The sequence below is a fragment of the Micromys minutus genome (assembly GCF_963924665.1).
Source record: "Micromys minutus genome assembly, chromosome: 23".
In the NCBI taxonomy this organism is placed as follows: domain Eukaryota; kingdom Metazoa; phylum Chordata; class Mammalia; order Rodentia; family Muridae; genus Micromys; species Micromys minutus.
In genome coordinates, this window is record NC_137958.1 from 22,679,091 (window position 1) to 22,695,618 (window position 16,528).

General features: G+C 40.4%; 1 protein-coding gene across 2 annotated transcripts in view; it reads right to left on the bottom strand.

Annotated features, from left to right (window-relative positions):
* LOC308435446 (ATP-dependent translocase ABCB1) overlaps window positions 1-16,528 on the bottom strand; it is a 58,168-nt gene that overhangs the window by 14,024 nt on the left and 27,616 nt on the right. Inside the window, exons 18-23 of one of the 2 annotated variants that reach the window (XM_080936080.1) lie at window positions 16,316-16,423; window positions 13,126-13,203; window positions 10,978-11,061; window positions 9,612-9,815; window positions 2,029-2,129; window positions 897-1,037 (exon numbers count right to left, since the gene is read on the bottom strand). In XM_080936080.1, the coding sequence (XP_080792206.1) occupies window positions 897-1,037; window positions 2,029-2,129; window positions 9,612-9,815; window positions 10,978-11,061; window positions 13,126-13,203; window positions 16,316-16,423 (716 nt within the window). The remainder of the gene's footprint in view (window positions 1-896; window positions 1,038-2,028; window positions 2,130-9,611; window positions 9,816-10,977; window positions 11,062-13,125; window positions 13,204-16,315; window positions 16,424-16,528) is intronic. The other variant, XM_080936081.1, reaches the window with a different exon arrangement.

Consider the following 16,528-nt stretch of genomic DNA (forward strand, 5'->3'; position numbering starts at 1 on the left):
TAGTAGGGCTTGCTCATTTCCATTTGCATGTTCTCCCTCCCCATTCCCCTCCCCCCCCATGGCTACAAGGTCTCTAAAAGGTAAATACACAAAGGACAACTCTTACTTACTAGCCACCTACTCTGTCTTGTAACACTAACTCAGATCAGTACAACTGACTTATGCACAAAACAAATGTTTTTGATTCCATATCGCTGAGGCTTGGTGGCTCGTTGTGGGAACATATTCTCACAAAGCCTATGAAACATGTGACAAACATCTCCCTATTTAACATGTCCTGCAGCTGCTAAGACACTTTGCATTTGTGATATGGCTTTCACAGCACAGACTGGGAAGGACCTTAGAGAGATCAAGTATAGTTGTCAATGTTTATGCCTGGGCACTTCCCCTAAATTTGGCCTGCACCTCTGTTTTAATGGGTGCCATGTTTGACGAAGTCTATTGCTAAACTATCTTTAAAACAGGGAAAATCTTTAACTTCCTTACCCATCATTCACCAGAACATCAAAGGCTCTTGTTTTTCTCCATAAACATTTCACTGTGCCCTAGTAAACAGTGGAGCCAGCATAATGCCGGAGAGTATTCCAGAACACTAGGAACCCCCTTTTTCCTGGGCCTCTATATACATGCTAAAGGAATGTACTGCAATTTTTAAAACTACAACTATACAAAACACATGGATGGTTAACTTTCCTCATGTGTCATTTACATGTGTGAAATTTTTTTTTAAAGTGGCTACGTTTCACAAGGTTCCTTTGGCCATTACTAATTGGATAGAATTTTTTGCATCTAAGGTTTTAAATGTACAGCTGGTATGCGAGCAAATTTCATTGCTTTAAAGACTTGGAATAAATCAATATATCAAATATTTATCTATTCAGGAAGTCAATACTCACAACATAACATTTTCAAAAGTCATGAGCTGATGTGCCACCAAGTAGGCACCAAACCGGAAACAAGCAGCATAGGAAAAATATATCATGGCCTGTGTGAAGGAGAATGTGATCCCAAAGATATGAGCCTTCTTCACTGCATTTCTGGAAAGAAGACAATCCAAATTCACTCCATTGTCAGTCATCCAAGAGGCTTATGGGTTGGCAGAGAGGCACGCAGGCATGACACACACTATGGACTCCATCTAAGGAATTCAGCTGGATCCCCTTTTGTGTAGCTGTGTGGATTTGGGAAACTGCCTTGTCTCTGAGACTCGGCGCTGTCTTCCCCACCTGCCTATTCCTGAGGATGGGATCCCTCCCCTTTTCCTGGTTTCAGACTCCACCACGTCCCATACGACAAGATCACAGGTCTAAAAGTTTCAAATGTACACACAAGAACATATGTTTCTAACCCCTTAACATAACATTATTGTCTGCCGTGTGTGTGTGTGTGTGTGTGTGTGTGTGTGTGTGTGTGTGTGTGTGTGTGTGTGAAGTCCAGGTGTTTCTTTAAAACCTGAATCCAGGATATCTATGAAGTGGCTACTAAGAGGTGCTCCTGTCTACCCTCACAGACTCCTTCATCTGGGTCTTCATGTCCCTAGGCCCAGATGGTCCTGTAAAATGTGGACAGCAGCCTGCTTGTCTCAGATGTAGCTTTTGGACTTCTAGTCATGATTCCAAACATCAGCAGGAAGTAGTCATAAATGATTACATCACCTCCAGGTTCTCCCAGCATCCCTCAATCTCTACGGGCATGGCTTGCATTCTTCTTTTCTCTAATCTGAACTTTTCTGCCAAGGGCTTGGGATTCTTCTTACTCCAGCTCTTTACTATATATTCTCTCTCCCTCTCCTTCTCTCTCTCCCTCTCCCTCTCTCTCTCCTCCGTCTCCCTCTGCATTTCAAGTTCCTTGGCTTCATTCCTTGGGACCAGTGAACTCAGGTCACTTCATGTCTCTCTTGACAATCTCTAATGTTCCTTCTAGTACTTTCTTCATGTACCATCTGCCTTTTGAAAAAAGCAATCCTGAAAACTGAAGTCCTGCTTGGAAATCCCTCAGAAGTCTGGCCCACTCTCCAGGGCGTCTCACCTGTATGGTATCTGCAAGCTCTGGGCATACATAGTTTCAAACTTCTGCTCCCGAGTCAAAGAGACGACAGTGCGGAAGTTTTCAATTGCTTCTGTAGCAATCTGTAACACAACAGACAGGAGATCCAACAGGCAGTTAATTTGAAGTATATAAGCTACATTAATAAAAGCAATTTATTATAATATATTTAGCATTTAGTATTATCTATGAGCATCTTCTCTACTGTAAAAGAATTTCTCAAATTTCAGATCTGTTAGGAAGATCAACTAATTCCCTTACCTCTACTTCCCCTATAGCGACTAAAGCTGGCAGACAGCCTAAAGCCACCATCTGTACTTGCCTTTAGAAAAGGTAACTTGAGAATTCAGTATGTCCTTTATGTGATTTTTTTTCTTTCTTTCTTTCTTTTTTAGGTTTTCTTTTCTTCTTTTTTTTTTTTAATTGGGTATTCTCTGTATTTACAATTCAGGTATTATCCCCTTGCTCTTTTTTCTACAATGGGCATGTTCTATCTGACCTTACAATTGCTTTAGTTTGCTTATTCATTTATTTGAGACAGGGTCTTGCAAAATATGCAAATGGGCCCAAAACTCGAGAATTTCTCACTTCTGCCTCAGTGCTGTGGATTCTGTCATGAACCATTACACCTGGCTCTACATACTTTTTAAAATGTAATATTTTTTTCCTTCATAAGTCCTAATATTTTAAAAATAATATCTAGGATATGTTACAAAAATATTATATATTATCAATTTACACATTAACTTAAACATTGATTTTCTCCCCAAGCCCACACATCTTTAGTAATAAAATAAATTCTTAATTCTGTACTGTTTTGATAAAAACAAAGAGCGTTTTCCAAGGTTATTAAATACATGTGAAGTAGTACAATAGACAACCTCAGTATTGGTTTTAATCCTTACTAAAATCAGCATTCGCATAGATATCTCTGAATGTGAGCTCTTATCAATATTAAATAGTTTTCTTAGAAAACGTTCTTGAAAGTAAAAACACTAGGTCAAAGAGAGCAAATGCTGCTTGTCTCTAATAGATACTAACTGTAGAAATTAACAGGAGTCTCTGGAATTTCCACATATTCACAGATTGTGCGCATATCTCTGCCACCCTCTCTCCTCACCCATTCTCAGTCCCACAGTTCTCCTCTTTCATATTTTGCACATGGAACAAAACACACACATTTGTTCCCTGCCTCTTTTAACACAACATCCTCCAATGTTACTTTCCTTCAAGTAACAGAATTGTTTTTGTGGCTGAATAATATTCTATAATATTCATTTCCCATATTTTATCATTCATCCCTTCTGTGTCTTGGCTTCAGAAAATGAGTTTGCAAATTGCTTTGAGTGATATAGACTCTGAATTTTCTCTGGTGCATGAACACAGGAGGCCGTCTTTCCTGATACTGCCTTTGACTTCTTCCGTAAGTTTTCAGTACAGTGTTAAAATCCTTAGGAATCAGGGTTATTGGGGACTTTGTTGTAGCTATTAGGAATGGGATTCCTAATTTATCGTAGTGAGGTTTTGCTGTGGAGAACAGCTACTTATATTTGTAGCATATGTTGTGTTCATAAGTGCTTCTCTAGGGAATTCATCAGTTCTGGTCTTTCAGCAAAATCCTTTTCTGTTTAATATACTCAAAGAGCAGGAGTTCACTTCTTTCCTATTTCTTTCTATTTCATTTCTTTTCTATAATTTTTCTCAGGTGTGTTCTCTATAACTAAAATTGAACAGAAGTGATATTGGTTATTCTTGTTTTACTCCTGATTTTAAAGAAACATCTTGTTTTTTCCATTTTTATATTATTATTATTAGCTATTATATATTTGCATATAGCTATTATATATTTGTATCAACTATTACATATTTGCCTTGTACAATCATTAGTATGTTGAGGTATGATGCTTCTATATTAACTAAAGCCTTTCATCAAGAAGGGATGTGGAATTCTCTTGGGTGCTGTGTCTGGATGTCCTTGGACAACAGTCATGTACCTCATGTTTAAGTTGTGCACAATGAGCTCCTCTAAAGTCCTAAAGATGATTCCAACTCTATCATGGAGCGTTTTTCCTGCTCTGATTTCTTAAGACAGCATCTCACTATGTGACTAGAGTGTCTTTAACTTGTTAGCCCAGATTGACAACTATCGATCGTCCTGTATCGTGAATGTCTGAATCACAAGCATTCACCATGTGTGTCAGCCTAGCTTTTTCTTAACCAGACTTCACATTCCCTTTGCACATATTTTGTAAGAGTTTTTTTCATCTATTGAGAAGATAGACTACTGTATAGTTTTCATGAGGGGGGGTGTTATTGTTGTCCTGTGGGGTTGCTTTTTTTTTTTTTCTCTGTTGTGTCCTTATCAGCGTTTAGGAGCTGGGTAATGTTAGCTTCTTAGCTTCATAAAATGGGTGTGGAGCGGTTTCTTCCCTTTCTCACATGTTGTAGTGTGAACTTCTTGTTGGGAAACATATTATCCTTCAGTCCTATATCTTTATTATACCTCGTTTCTTAAATTCCTTAGATTCAATTTTGATAGGCCATATTTGCCCAGAAAATGTTCTACTTCTTCTAGAGTTACTACATTATAAGCATTTGTTCTCTGTAAAAACGTTCTCTAATGGGGTTGGAGAAATGGCTCGGCAGTCAAGTGCACATATTGCTCTCCCAGAGGACCCAAATTAAACTCTCAGTCATCACACCAGGTGGCTTACAATCACCTGTATCTCCAACTCCAGAGGTAATTGACATCCTGGCCTCAGTGGCACCTGTATTCATGTGCATATAACACACACACACATACACACATAACACACTCACACACACATACACACACTCTCTCTCACACACACACACACTCACACACACACACTCTCTCTCTCACACACACACACACACACACACACACACACACACACACACACACACCAAATTTTAAAACTTAAATAAAAACTTAAAAGTCCCCTAATGATCCTCCATGTTTCCAGTAGTATTTAGCATATTTTCCTTTTTTTAAGTCCTAGTTATTTGGATCTTTTTTTTTTTTTTTTTTTTTTTTTTTTTTTTTTTTGACAAATTGAGTGCTTGGCAATTTGATCTTTTCAACGAACTACCTCTCTGTTTAATGAGTTCTTTAATGATTTATTTTTATGTATGTGTCTATGCATATGTGTACAGGTTCCTGTGGAGGCCAGAAAATGATGATGGATCCCCTAGAGCTAGAGTTACAGGCAGTTGTGAGCTGTCTAATGTTGGGATTGGGACCAAACTTGAGTCTTTGGCAAGGTAGAGTGCTCTTATCCACAAGCCATTGTTCCTCTCTGTTCCTTTATGTTCCTCTTTATAGTCCCTCCCAGTGGCTTGTGTCCTGATCATCATTCTTTGTTTTTGGTTTGGTTTGCTCTCATTTCTATACGACCTTAATGCAGCTCTAGGCTGAGATCTCTTTACGGCGTAGGAACTCACTGCAGTGTCGGAGAGAATGGTATAGTCAAACTACTTTTGGGTCCAGTAGCAGTAAAGCCAGATGATCTGATACTTGGTGCCCATAAACTTATTCCCTTGATAAGTAGCAATCTTCTGTAAGTATTGTGATTTTCCTTAAACTCTGTTTTGTTAGCTGTAACTGTGGCTAAACCTTCTTGGTTTCAGATTCCATTTGCATGGACAATTGCTTTTTTATTCTTTCACTTGAGGACTGTGGATTTTATCAGTGTGCTTTTGTATTTATTTTACATATTGTTGTACCTTGTTTCTAAATCCATCCACCCAATCTTTTAATTGTAGAATCAAGACCACTTCCATTTAGAGTTATTATTAAAAGACAAATATTAGAGTCCACAATTCTCTTGTTATGTTTTTGTTTCCTCTTATCTTTAAGTTTGATGGCTTTCTGCAATGCTGTTTTGATTTTTTGCTATTTTTCATTAACATATTTTAGTGGTATTTGAAAATAAACTATTTTTGAGGAACATGGCAGACATGTTTCCCCCCATGTTTCTGTCATCCAATTATGTTTAAATATAACCTCTAGGAAGGATATTTGCTTAGTGTGTACATTCCTTGCCACCTTTTGTATGTGGGTAAAGGAATCTGGAGGTGTTAAAAATAGAAATATTCCTAATGAGATTTCAGTCTCTTAACCACAAGACAAACTGCCACTCTCATACTTTTTTCTGTGAAATACCAGGGGAAGAATTGAGGGTCTCTAACATCTCTTTAACTCCAAAACTGTAGGACACCAAGTTTTTCTTACTGGCTCTTACAGGCCCAAATGTTCTTGACTCGGGCTCTTTCAAGGGTCAGAACTTATGTTAATAAGGATATATCCAACTAACTGTAGTAAGTTATAGAATGACACCCAAAGTATCAACTCGCTTATTTTTCATTTAATCCTTTACAAATTACCTAAAAGGAAATCATCCCATGTGTATCAGTGCATGTTTTGTCTACATGTGTTGTGTGTTTCGCCTGCATGTATGTCTGTGCACAACTCGAATGCAGTACCTATGCAAACCAGAAGAGGGCACCAGATCAAACCCAGTCCTCTGGAAAAAGCTCATCCACAGAGACACTTAGCTAGCAACTCCAGCATGGCTGCTTCCTCCACCATTGACTCCTGCTCAATACCCTCAGTCCGGATTTGATGTTCCCTGTTTGCTCATTCGGTGGATCAATCACTGTAGCTGTCTGGTCTCAGTACCCTATCTGATGACACTTTGCTAACTATCTGTTGCTTCCTCCTGTCTACTATTCGTTGTTGTTCTTTTGGTTTGTTAGCTGTACACTTTATAAATTAATTTAAATCTGAAGGTGTAAAGCAGCAGCTCCTTCTCTGGATTCTTGGGACTTGCTGCGCAGCCAGGCTTGCCTAACCACGGGGCTTGAAGTCCCAGTGAAGGACTCTGACTCAAAGACAAGGTAGCTCTTGAGAAAAGACCCCTGATGCTGACCCCTGACCTCCTATACAAATGCACAGGCACCCATAATCACAACTGCATACTCACACACCAAGTATATTTGTATTTAAAAAAAATCCTGACAGTAAGAAAAAAAATGTTAGAGAAAAGAATTTACTTAAACAATCTTTGTTAGAGACATTAAAATTTGTTGTAATTGTAAATGTTTAAATACTAAAAGAGCACTCCTGGGTCAGAAGAACCACGAACAAACCACATCAATATGCAATGGAAAACAAGCTCCACAGACCAAAACTAACAGATGTTAAAGACTTCCTGTGCATCACATTCTAAGGCAAGGATGCCGTGGCCACGGGGAGTCTGTAAACGTCATGTATTCTCAGAGTGCATATGGCTAATAAAAGTAAGGTCACGCAGCACAGGCTTTTCAAAGAACGATGTCTTCATTAGTACAGGCTTTTCAAAAAACAATTCCATTTCAAGGCACGATGAAGTAACTGGGAAAAGCCTTAACCAGAAACGTGGGCTCTTAAGGCTTCATTCTCTACAACTTTCAAAGACTAAGTAATTCCCCAAACAAAGAGCTTTTGACTGAAAGAGTAAAAACGGTACTGTTTTTTTCAGAAACTATCATTTACAAAACAGTTTTGCAGGAAAAAATGTATAATTTTGAAAAAAATAAGAACCATTTCACTATCTCCCTTATGGTTTTGATTATGGCTTTCAAGATTGAAAAAAAAAGCTACATTTTTTTTTCAATAAATACTCATTAGTCCACAGAAACATGACTGAACACAGGCACAAGCCTTCAACAGGGTAGAGGCTATGTGCATATTCCAACATCATAGACAGAAAATGTTGAGCAGGTCCTTACTTCACAGACACTCTGAGTGAGGCTCTGACATCAAACACAGGGAACATGAACCATCTGTGACATCAAACTGTCACTAGGTAAGTGGCCCCTGACATTCCATTGTTGGGATATGAGCAACTCTTGGAATCATATACTTGAGCACACATGTTCTCCTAAATCACACAGAACCTCAGGCTTACTTCATTCCTTTAGAGGGAAGTCATCAGAGACAGCCTCACGCTTCATGAAACTTAGGTTTTAGCAAGGAAGGCACACCATTCATTAGTAAAGAAAGAAGACAGAAACATTAGCGGCTGAGAGGAGGAGCACACACGCAGGGAGGGAATCGGAAAGGGGCACAAACCTGGCCTCAGCAGTGTGGAGAATGAAGTGGAGTGAAGTAAAAGGGCAGACATCAAGGAGTAGAGCATTTCTCGTTTGTAGCCAGATCAAAGCTTGGATTGCATGTACCTTGTTAGAAGCCACTGAAAGACTTGAAGGATAGGTTAGCAGGATCTGATTTGTATCTAGTAGATGTGAAAATAGATTTTGTGTGTGAAGAATATAGAATCCAGGAGGATAAGACTCAAGGGACTACATCAGTGCGATGTCTGTTACCTTGTGACTTTGGACAAGTTCCAGGTTCTCTTTGCACTTTGGGCTTTATCACCTCTTCAGTAGGGATAATTCTGTATTCGTTACTGACAGCATTAAGTAAGGGAATATATATATATACAGCTCATAAAATGATGGTGGCTATTTAATAGATGGTTGTAGCCTGAGAATTACATGAATGATTTTTATTACTAAGTAGGATGATGATTGGTATATCTGCCACCATCATCTCTGTGCACCGTAGCGAACCAGAGACTGTCCATGAGTCAGAAAATCTGCCACAGGTACACGCATCTGTTTCCATCTGTATCCCCTTCCTCACCCATGCTGAAATAAGTCCAAGAGCCTGTATCTGACGACTGGTTCTTAGGATTGCTCATCTTTCTACCAACACTCTAAGATACTTCAAGAACACCAGGATTACACTATCATAATGCTTTGCTCCAAATGAACAACGTTCACCACAGAATAAAAACAACCCACGCCTCAGTTTGAGTTATGGCTCCAAGGTAGTAAGGCATAGCTTACGTATCTGATAGGCTCACCTGAAAACCAAAATGAGGTTTTAACAGAACATTCCTGGTAGGGTCTCACTGCAAGAAATAAAACAGTTGCCAGAAAATCCAGGAAATCCCACAAAGGCATGTGTTAAGCTGTGACAGAAGCATTAGCTGAGTGTGCACAACACTCAGGGTTGAGTGAAGGGGAGCAGACATAGGTGGGAGGAGGAGCCATGAGAAGGGAAAAGCCATAATCTAAGACAGGAAGAACAGACACTAGCCATGGACTTTCCCATCCGTGTCTCCCATCATGCATAACAAAGCGGATCTACATTCCTGAGAGAGGAATGGGTTAGAGAAAGAATACCAGAGAAGGTGGGGAGAGAAGAAAAGGAAAAAGAAGAGAAAGGAAGGAAGGAGCAGGATTCTTGGGAACCTAGGAGAAAGTAGAGACAATGACCGAAACCAGAAAAACTGTCAAAAGCAGCTGCCAGTCTCTGAGACACAGGTAGGCTGGCTGCCTACTTTCCCTCAGCTCTGAATCTGCGGGAGACTAACATTTCCTCAAAGAATAGTTTGAAGGAGCACAGGCAGTGGCAGGGAATTGCCAAACATCACCACCAAGAGTCTTTTGCTTTTTTTTCCTGCCAGGTAAGGATTGCGCTTAGTTTGACTCACCTTCCCAGAGATTTCTAGCTCCTTCTTGTCCTTCAGGGCTTGACCAGACAACAGTTTCATTTCAATAATTCCGCCCAATACAATGAGCGGTATAATGACTATAAGTAGAAGTGTAAGCTGCCAGCCATACACTAAGGATAAGATAATGGCTGTGCCAAGATTTGCTATATTCTGGACAACAACAGCAAGCCTGGAACCCGTAGCCTGGGAAAACATCAAATTAGAGACATACTTTTAAATTAACTGTAAAAATACATGTTTATGAGCTAGGACAGTTTGCTTTCATCCAAATACACTAATTATCTTCTCAGTTACTAAAGTGGCTTATTTTTAAGTTTATTGTGTTTCTAAGATGAGGATTTCCCCTGACTTCTACATAAATATGAAAGTAGCATTTAGCGAGCTTTTCTCTCTCTTCCAATCTGTTTTTCTTCGGTGTGTTTGCATTGCTGCAATACATGCACGTGTGTTTACGTGGTTCATGTATGGAGGCTAGAACACATGTGGAGTGTCTTCTATTGTTTGCTGCTCTCAAATTAACCACAAGATTGCTCATGAACTCCTAGGATCCACCCAATTTATTTTACCAGAAGCACCATTTGTAAGCTAAAATGTCATCAGTATAGGTCTCTTGTAGAAGAAGCCCAAGGGACAAAGACTGACACAAAGATTCAGGGTTGGGGGGACACAACAGTGATGATGTATGTTTGAGTTTTGACATCATCCTCTTGAAGATTATTGCTCAGGGGTGGGTATAGGAAAAACTGTAACTATGCCGACAGAAATCAAAATCTCATGATTTGAGCATTCAATGCTATTCCTTCTGTGTGGGCAATAATTTTGAAAATGCGCCTTGTTTCCTACAATCCTTTTAAGGAAGATTTTCTTCCTTCTGCTCTGAAGACCTAGAAACATCCTGACAAGAAGTACATGTGTTCTTTCTTGAGTGACACATATAACTGTATGTCAATTAACTAAGCAGCAAGACACAGAGGGATGGACCCTGTGAGACACACTGTTAACCTATTAGCAACAGCCACACTTGTTGCTAACAGTCTAATGGGCACAAGACTGCATAAAGTGGTTCCTTTTCTAACAATTATTCTCAGCACACCATATTAATAGTATGAAAACCAGCAATAACAAAAGAATGCTTTTAAGTTATAGATTTATGTATTTAATTTTATACTTTTGCTACAACACTTCTGATATCTCAGAGAGTTAAATGGATATTTACATTTTTTTTCTCTCCAGCCCCCATTTACATTTTCTTAAAGCTAGTTAGTCACTAACACCTCTAATGAGAAAACTGGTCTCATGCTGTGGATCAAGAAGGAACAAAGACACACCCAGAGGAAGCACGTACCCCTTTAACATTAGAAGCGTCACTGGCGAGCCTGGTGGTCAGGGAGCCAGTGGAGTTTTTATGATCATCAAACCAGCTTATATCCTGTAACACAAAGGGAATTTTTAAAAATGAAACTCTTAGATCTAGGAGAAAGTGACATCAGCTATCACATATCCCCTGCAACTAACATTCAGAATTTAATGTTTGATAGAGGAAAGAGCTAATATACAAACACGTAGCTGAACTATTTTATTTGTCCATCTATACAAAAGATTCTACTTGTCTCCAGCACAACTCCAAGTAAAAACAGTAACAATGATGCTGTCACCATAAAGCATCAGCTCTAGGGACCAGAAGACACAAGTCAAGAAGTGTACACTGTCTAGATGGTAATTAACTGTCTGGACATGAACACATCAAAGAAGGACAAACAAGTAAGGGACGGAAGATGTAGAGAAGGGTCAGGGAAGGCTCATCTAAGGAGATGGGTGATCAGACATGCCAACAATGGAGAGAACACCTAGGAGAAAGAAGATGTAGTATGGAAGCCCTGGACCCAAGGTGCACTAAATCTGTGACCAAAAGCTAGCAGGCTGTGGCAGTCCAAACAGAACAAGCCTAGTGTCCCCCTCTGGATCTCTTTGTCCTTGCGAATTCCCCTGAACTTCTCTGCTACAGCCATTGTGCAGTTACCTAGAGTCAAGAAGACACCACATGCTAGACAGGGGTGGCTGTCGTACCTAGGTGTGGATGGGTTAGGCACAGGTAGCAGCAGTAAAAACTATGCAGATTTCCCTGCTAGACACACACTACATCCACACTGGGATGGAGATGGAGGTAGTGAAGCCATTTACCAGGCTGATGAACACTTGGTGGAGAGGTAAAATATTCAACAGTGAGGGAAGTCATTAAGGGTTTAGTCTGAGCAATGGGTAGAGAGGAGAAAAAGCAGGTGTGGAGTAAGCCTCCTGAGGAAACAGAAGTTCAAGTGTGAAAATGTGGCAGTCTGGGAGAAATGTCAGTATCAAAGGACAGAAGCCAAACACACAAATAGTGAACTGTAGTCAGGGCTGAATAAATGAAGGAGGCTGAGATAAATGCCAAAAGCCACGTACATTAAAATGATGTTCAACATTAAAAGAGGATTTGCTTTGTGCTGTCTCATATCTTCAAGCAAACACAGGAAAAAACTGTGGTTCTGAAGCATAAATTTACATCTGTCGCAAGTAACTGCTCTTTATAAATATCTGAAGCAATGATATTCAAAACAGTAACTTATTTTCACAGAAAATAGTTAATTAAAAAATATCACCCAAATGCAATGACTCACTGCAGTCTGTACTGATGCACCTTTTAGTATCTCAGGTATAAAAGTGTTTCCCCCCTAGAACGTGACTTCCTTGAACACAGAGGCCATTGAGACCTGAATACCTAATGCAATAACTCAGAAGCAGTGGCTTTCTCATGTTTCTTTACCGAACGGTCTATAGAAAGGGATCATACACAGCATCCACTCAGCTCTTGCAGAATAGTGGGGCTGGGGGGTTGGCCTGGAGGCTGATGGGACAACAAGCATTTGCTGACTTACCAAGGCCTACCCTGAGACTGAACGCAGAAGCCTGGGGTTGACAATGGTTTGACAGATAGCCCAAAATTGGAGATCATAAAAACTGGGCTTCCTCAAATGTCAGACATAGTCCTGGCTGTAACCACAGGAAGCTAACGAATCTCATTTCCCCTTTGAAGTGTTGGGAAAACTGGGAAAGAACTGTGGAATCAGCGACAGCTGGGCAGGGAACTGCATGGTCTGGGGGCTAAAGGGCACACTGCTCTTGTAGAATTTGGTTCCTAGAACTTGTGTTAGCAGCACACAATAACCTATAACTTCACCCCAAAGGGACCCTAAGCCCCTTTGAACCCCTGCAGACATCTACCCTCCTGTGTACAATATACCCGCCCATAGACACATAATTTAAAAAAATAAAGCTTAAAATAACAAAACAACAGCCAGGAATATGGGACTGGCCTCATGGAACAATGATGCTTCTGAGCTTGCCTGGGCTAGGTCACTTGACCATCTTTTTATTCATAGCAAGTGTTTTAAAGTCACATGAAAATTTCTCAGTTATTAAAAAACAAAAACCTCTTTGAACCTGACTACGTTACCTGTCTCAGCATGGATTCGAAAACCATGTATCGGACTCGCTTGGTGAGAATCTCTCCAGCTTTGCCAAACATGAAACCCTAAGAGGAACAAGAACACATCACACAGAAGATTGGTCATGGACTCAGACACACCAATTGCACAGCAGGACAGGATGAGGGGTCAGTGTTGTTGCTAAGGGAATATGTGAAAGTCACAGAGCCTCGGTTCCTGGGTTTGCTGTGTTGCCACGAGAGGCATATAACTGCTTTAGTGAGAGGTCTACAGAGGCCATTTTTGATAGTAAACCCCAGTTAGTGACGAGGTATCCAGAAGTGTACTACAAATGCATTTATGTGCCCAACCCATCCCAGACCTACTTATATCCCCATCTGTTCAACAACAATCACATAAAAAGATGCTGTGACTCATGTGTTTGAATGCTTGACCCACGGGTAGCAAGCGACAGTATTAGGAGGTGTGGTCTTGTTGGAGGAGGTGTGCCACTAGGAGAGCTGGCTTTGAGATCACCTATGCTGAAGCTCTGTCTACTGTGGAACACGGACGGTCTCCTTGCTGCCTATAGATCAAGGTGTAGAACTTTTGGATCCTTCAGCACCATGTCTCCCTGTACTCTGCCATGCTTCCCACCATGATAATAATAGGTTAAACCTCTGAAGCTAGCCCCAATTAAATGTTTTTTTTTTTTTTAAATTTGAGGTGTTTCTTTCTAGCAATGTAAACTATAACTAAGACAAGCTGTAAGCATAAATTACTATCTAACAGGAACACTCGTGGGACAGAAAAGAGGAACTATAAAGACTGAACAAGAATCTAAGGTGAAATCTGGAAAAGGAGAATTTACATACATAAGAGAAGAACTAAAAAAGTCAACCTTTGCTATCAAAACAGATTGAGGAAGATGGCTCACCAGGAGGAAGCCTTTTACATTCTGTCTTCCTATCCTTCAAAGCTACACACCTCGGTGTCTAGCAGAGGAACAACGGCCAGAAAAGAACACTAAGATACACGTGTATTGCTATGCCAGGCCACATCTGGAAAGAAAGACAACCAAGCTCCCACTACACAGAGGTGGGGACAAAGGACTAGGAAGCAGCAGGATTCCCCTTTTCGCCTGATACTGGGAGCAGCAACCCACAGATGAGCCATGGAAAAGTGGTGTGGAAAAGACTGCCATGTGTCACAAAGAAGGGACGTCCCAATTCCATTCCTGTAACCTCCCACAGGGTCACAGAAATGGAAGAGGCCATCTGGTTATTCCTTTGTGTTTGCAAGTTGCATTCTGTGTGTTACTGAAAGAAAGGGAGGAAAGATATGCACAGGGAACATAAACAATGACCAAAGAGAAATGAGGGACTATGTACGTAAGGTCAGATGGGGCCACAAACAGGTTTCCACTGTTAGACCAAAGAGCATGTGGAAGGTCTTTCTCATTTTGAATTGCTACGATGGGCTACTACCTGCTTGTAATATACAGTGGAAAAACCATTACAACTATTTTTGTAGAGAGCTATCTTCTGTTACATGACGGGTTACATACATGATCTCACAACTCCATAACCATCATGCTTAAAACCAAGTGGGGGAGGGGATTGAATCGTTGACAGGCTTCCAGAGTTCACAGCTCAACAGGGGCGTAATCAGGAGATTTACAGCAGGAGATGCAGATTCCTGAGCAGAATGGTACTCTGACTGACTCCCTGTCTCTCCCTGGGGTCCCTGCCTATTTCTAAGAAGAGCAGCTGGGCAGTCCGGCCTCCCCAGAATGGACTGGAAATCCACCGAGACCCAGGATCCACTGGCTGTTTCTTGGGTGGTTTGGCAGTCTTGCAGGTCTGAGACATGGCAGACTCAGTTTCCCCAGTCCAGCCAGACTATGAGGGAATGCTTTTCACTCTTCACACGTCACTATTCTAACTGCCAAAGCTCAAAGATGCCTCCCTCCCAATCTCTCACCTACTCCACATGGAACAAGTGACATGTCTCCGAACAACTGTGACTCTCTTGCTCTAGGAAACGCCCCATTTATTCTAGCAAGATGGAGTTCTACAATCTGTTAAACACTTAGTCAAATAACCATTTGATTCATCTTTTTTTTTCACCTCCAACAGTGTTCAGGAAATTGTGTCTTGTCCACTAAAATATTGACACAGGTCTAGAATGTGTTGTCCGGGGCTGGAGAGATGGTTCAGTTGTTAAGAGCACTGGCTGCAGTTCCAAATGACACTGGTTATGTTCTGAGTACCCACATGGTTCTGAACCATCTCAAACTCCAGTTTCGGGGAACTGATCTCCTTCTCCATCCTTCCCTGGTACTGGGCACATACATGGTGCACAGACATAAATGCATGTAAGACGTTCATACACCAAAAACAACATTTTAAATTAAAGAAAGCCAGGAATGCATTTAAAACCTGCTCAGAGTTTCAGCTAAAGTATTTCATGTTGGTAATCACTGACTCACTGAATAATTTATTTCCTAATGCTTTTCATAAAATTGGGCTTGCTCACTTGGTCATATTTTCTCTTAATTGTTACAAGGTAGCGTTGTAGTAAGACTTTCCATATTTTGGAGATAGGAGGTCAAGTGAGTAATTTTGCCATGAACACATAAATAGCTATGTGTGAAAATGATAGAAAGACCTATCAGAACCCACACTGCATGCCTTCCTGCACCATGTTGTGAGAACATTTAATTTCTTTTCAATTAAATTTGAGTCATGAATATGATTTTTAAGCTGCTAAAAAAAGTGTTAAGGATGTGTCCTAAGTGCCTTTTAAAAAATGATTGGCTTTTAATCATTCTCCTATCATTAAAAGGGTTCTTTCTCTGTAGTAAGAGCACAGTGACAAACATCTAGACATCAATTTAAATTAATGTGATACATTTGCAGAATTCTCTTAGCTTCTTAGTTTCTGTTTTTGCTTGTTAGTGTTTTTCAAATATAGGAAGACATTTCTCTAAACGTTAAATTGACCAGCAATACTTATCTCTAAACTTATCCCTGTTCCAATCACCACAGCACACTGATCATCCTCATCACCAGGTCAAAGGTTGTATGTGGAGAAAGGGTAGAGAGAAGAAGGCAAAATCACAGCCCAGGCAAGGAAAGAGGAACCACACACACAGGAAAATTACACACATGTTTGCAAATCTTCCATAATAAACACAGAAATAATGTAGACACTTACCTGGAGGAAATATGTAACAAAAGAAACCATTCCCATGACCAGAAAGAACAGGGAAAACAAGTTACAATTCTGTTGTTTGGTTTCATGGTCGTCATCTCTTGAAAACACCTGTGGCAAAATATTTAACAGATTTTTAGTTCTATGTCAAGGAAGACATTCTGCATGGGGCCCATCTCACATCTCATGCATTGGGCAGGGGCGGGGGGAGGCAAG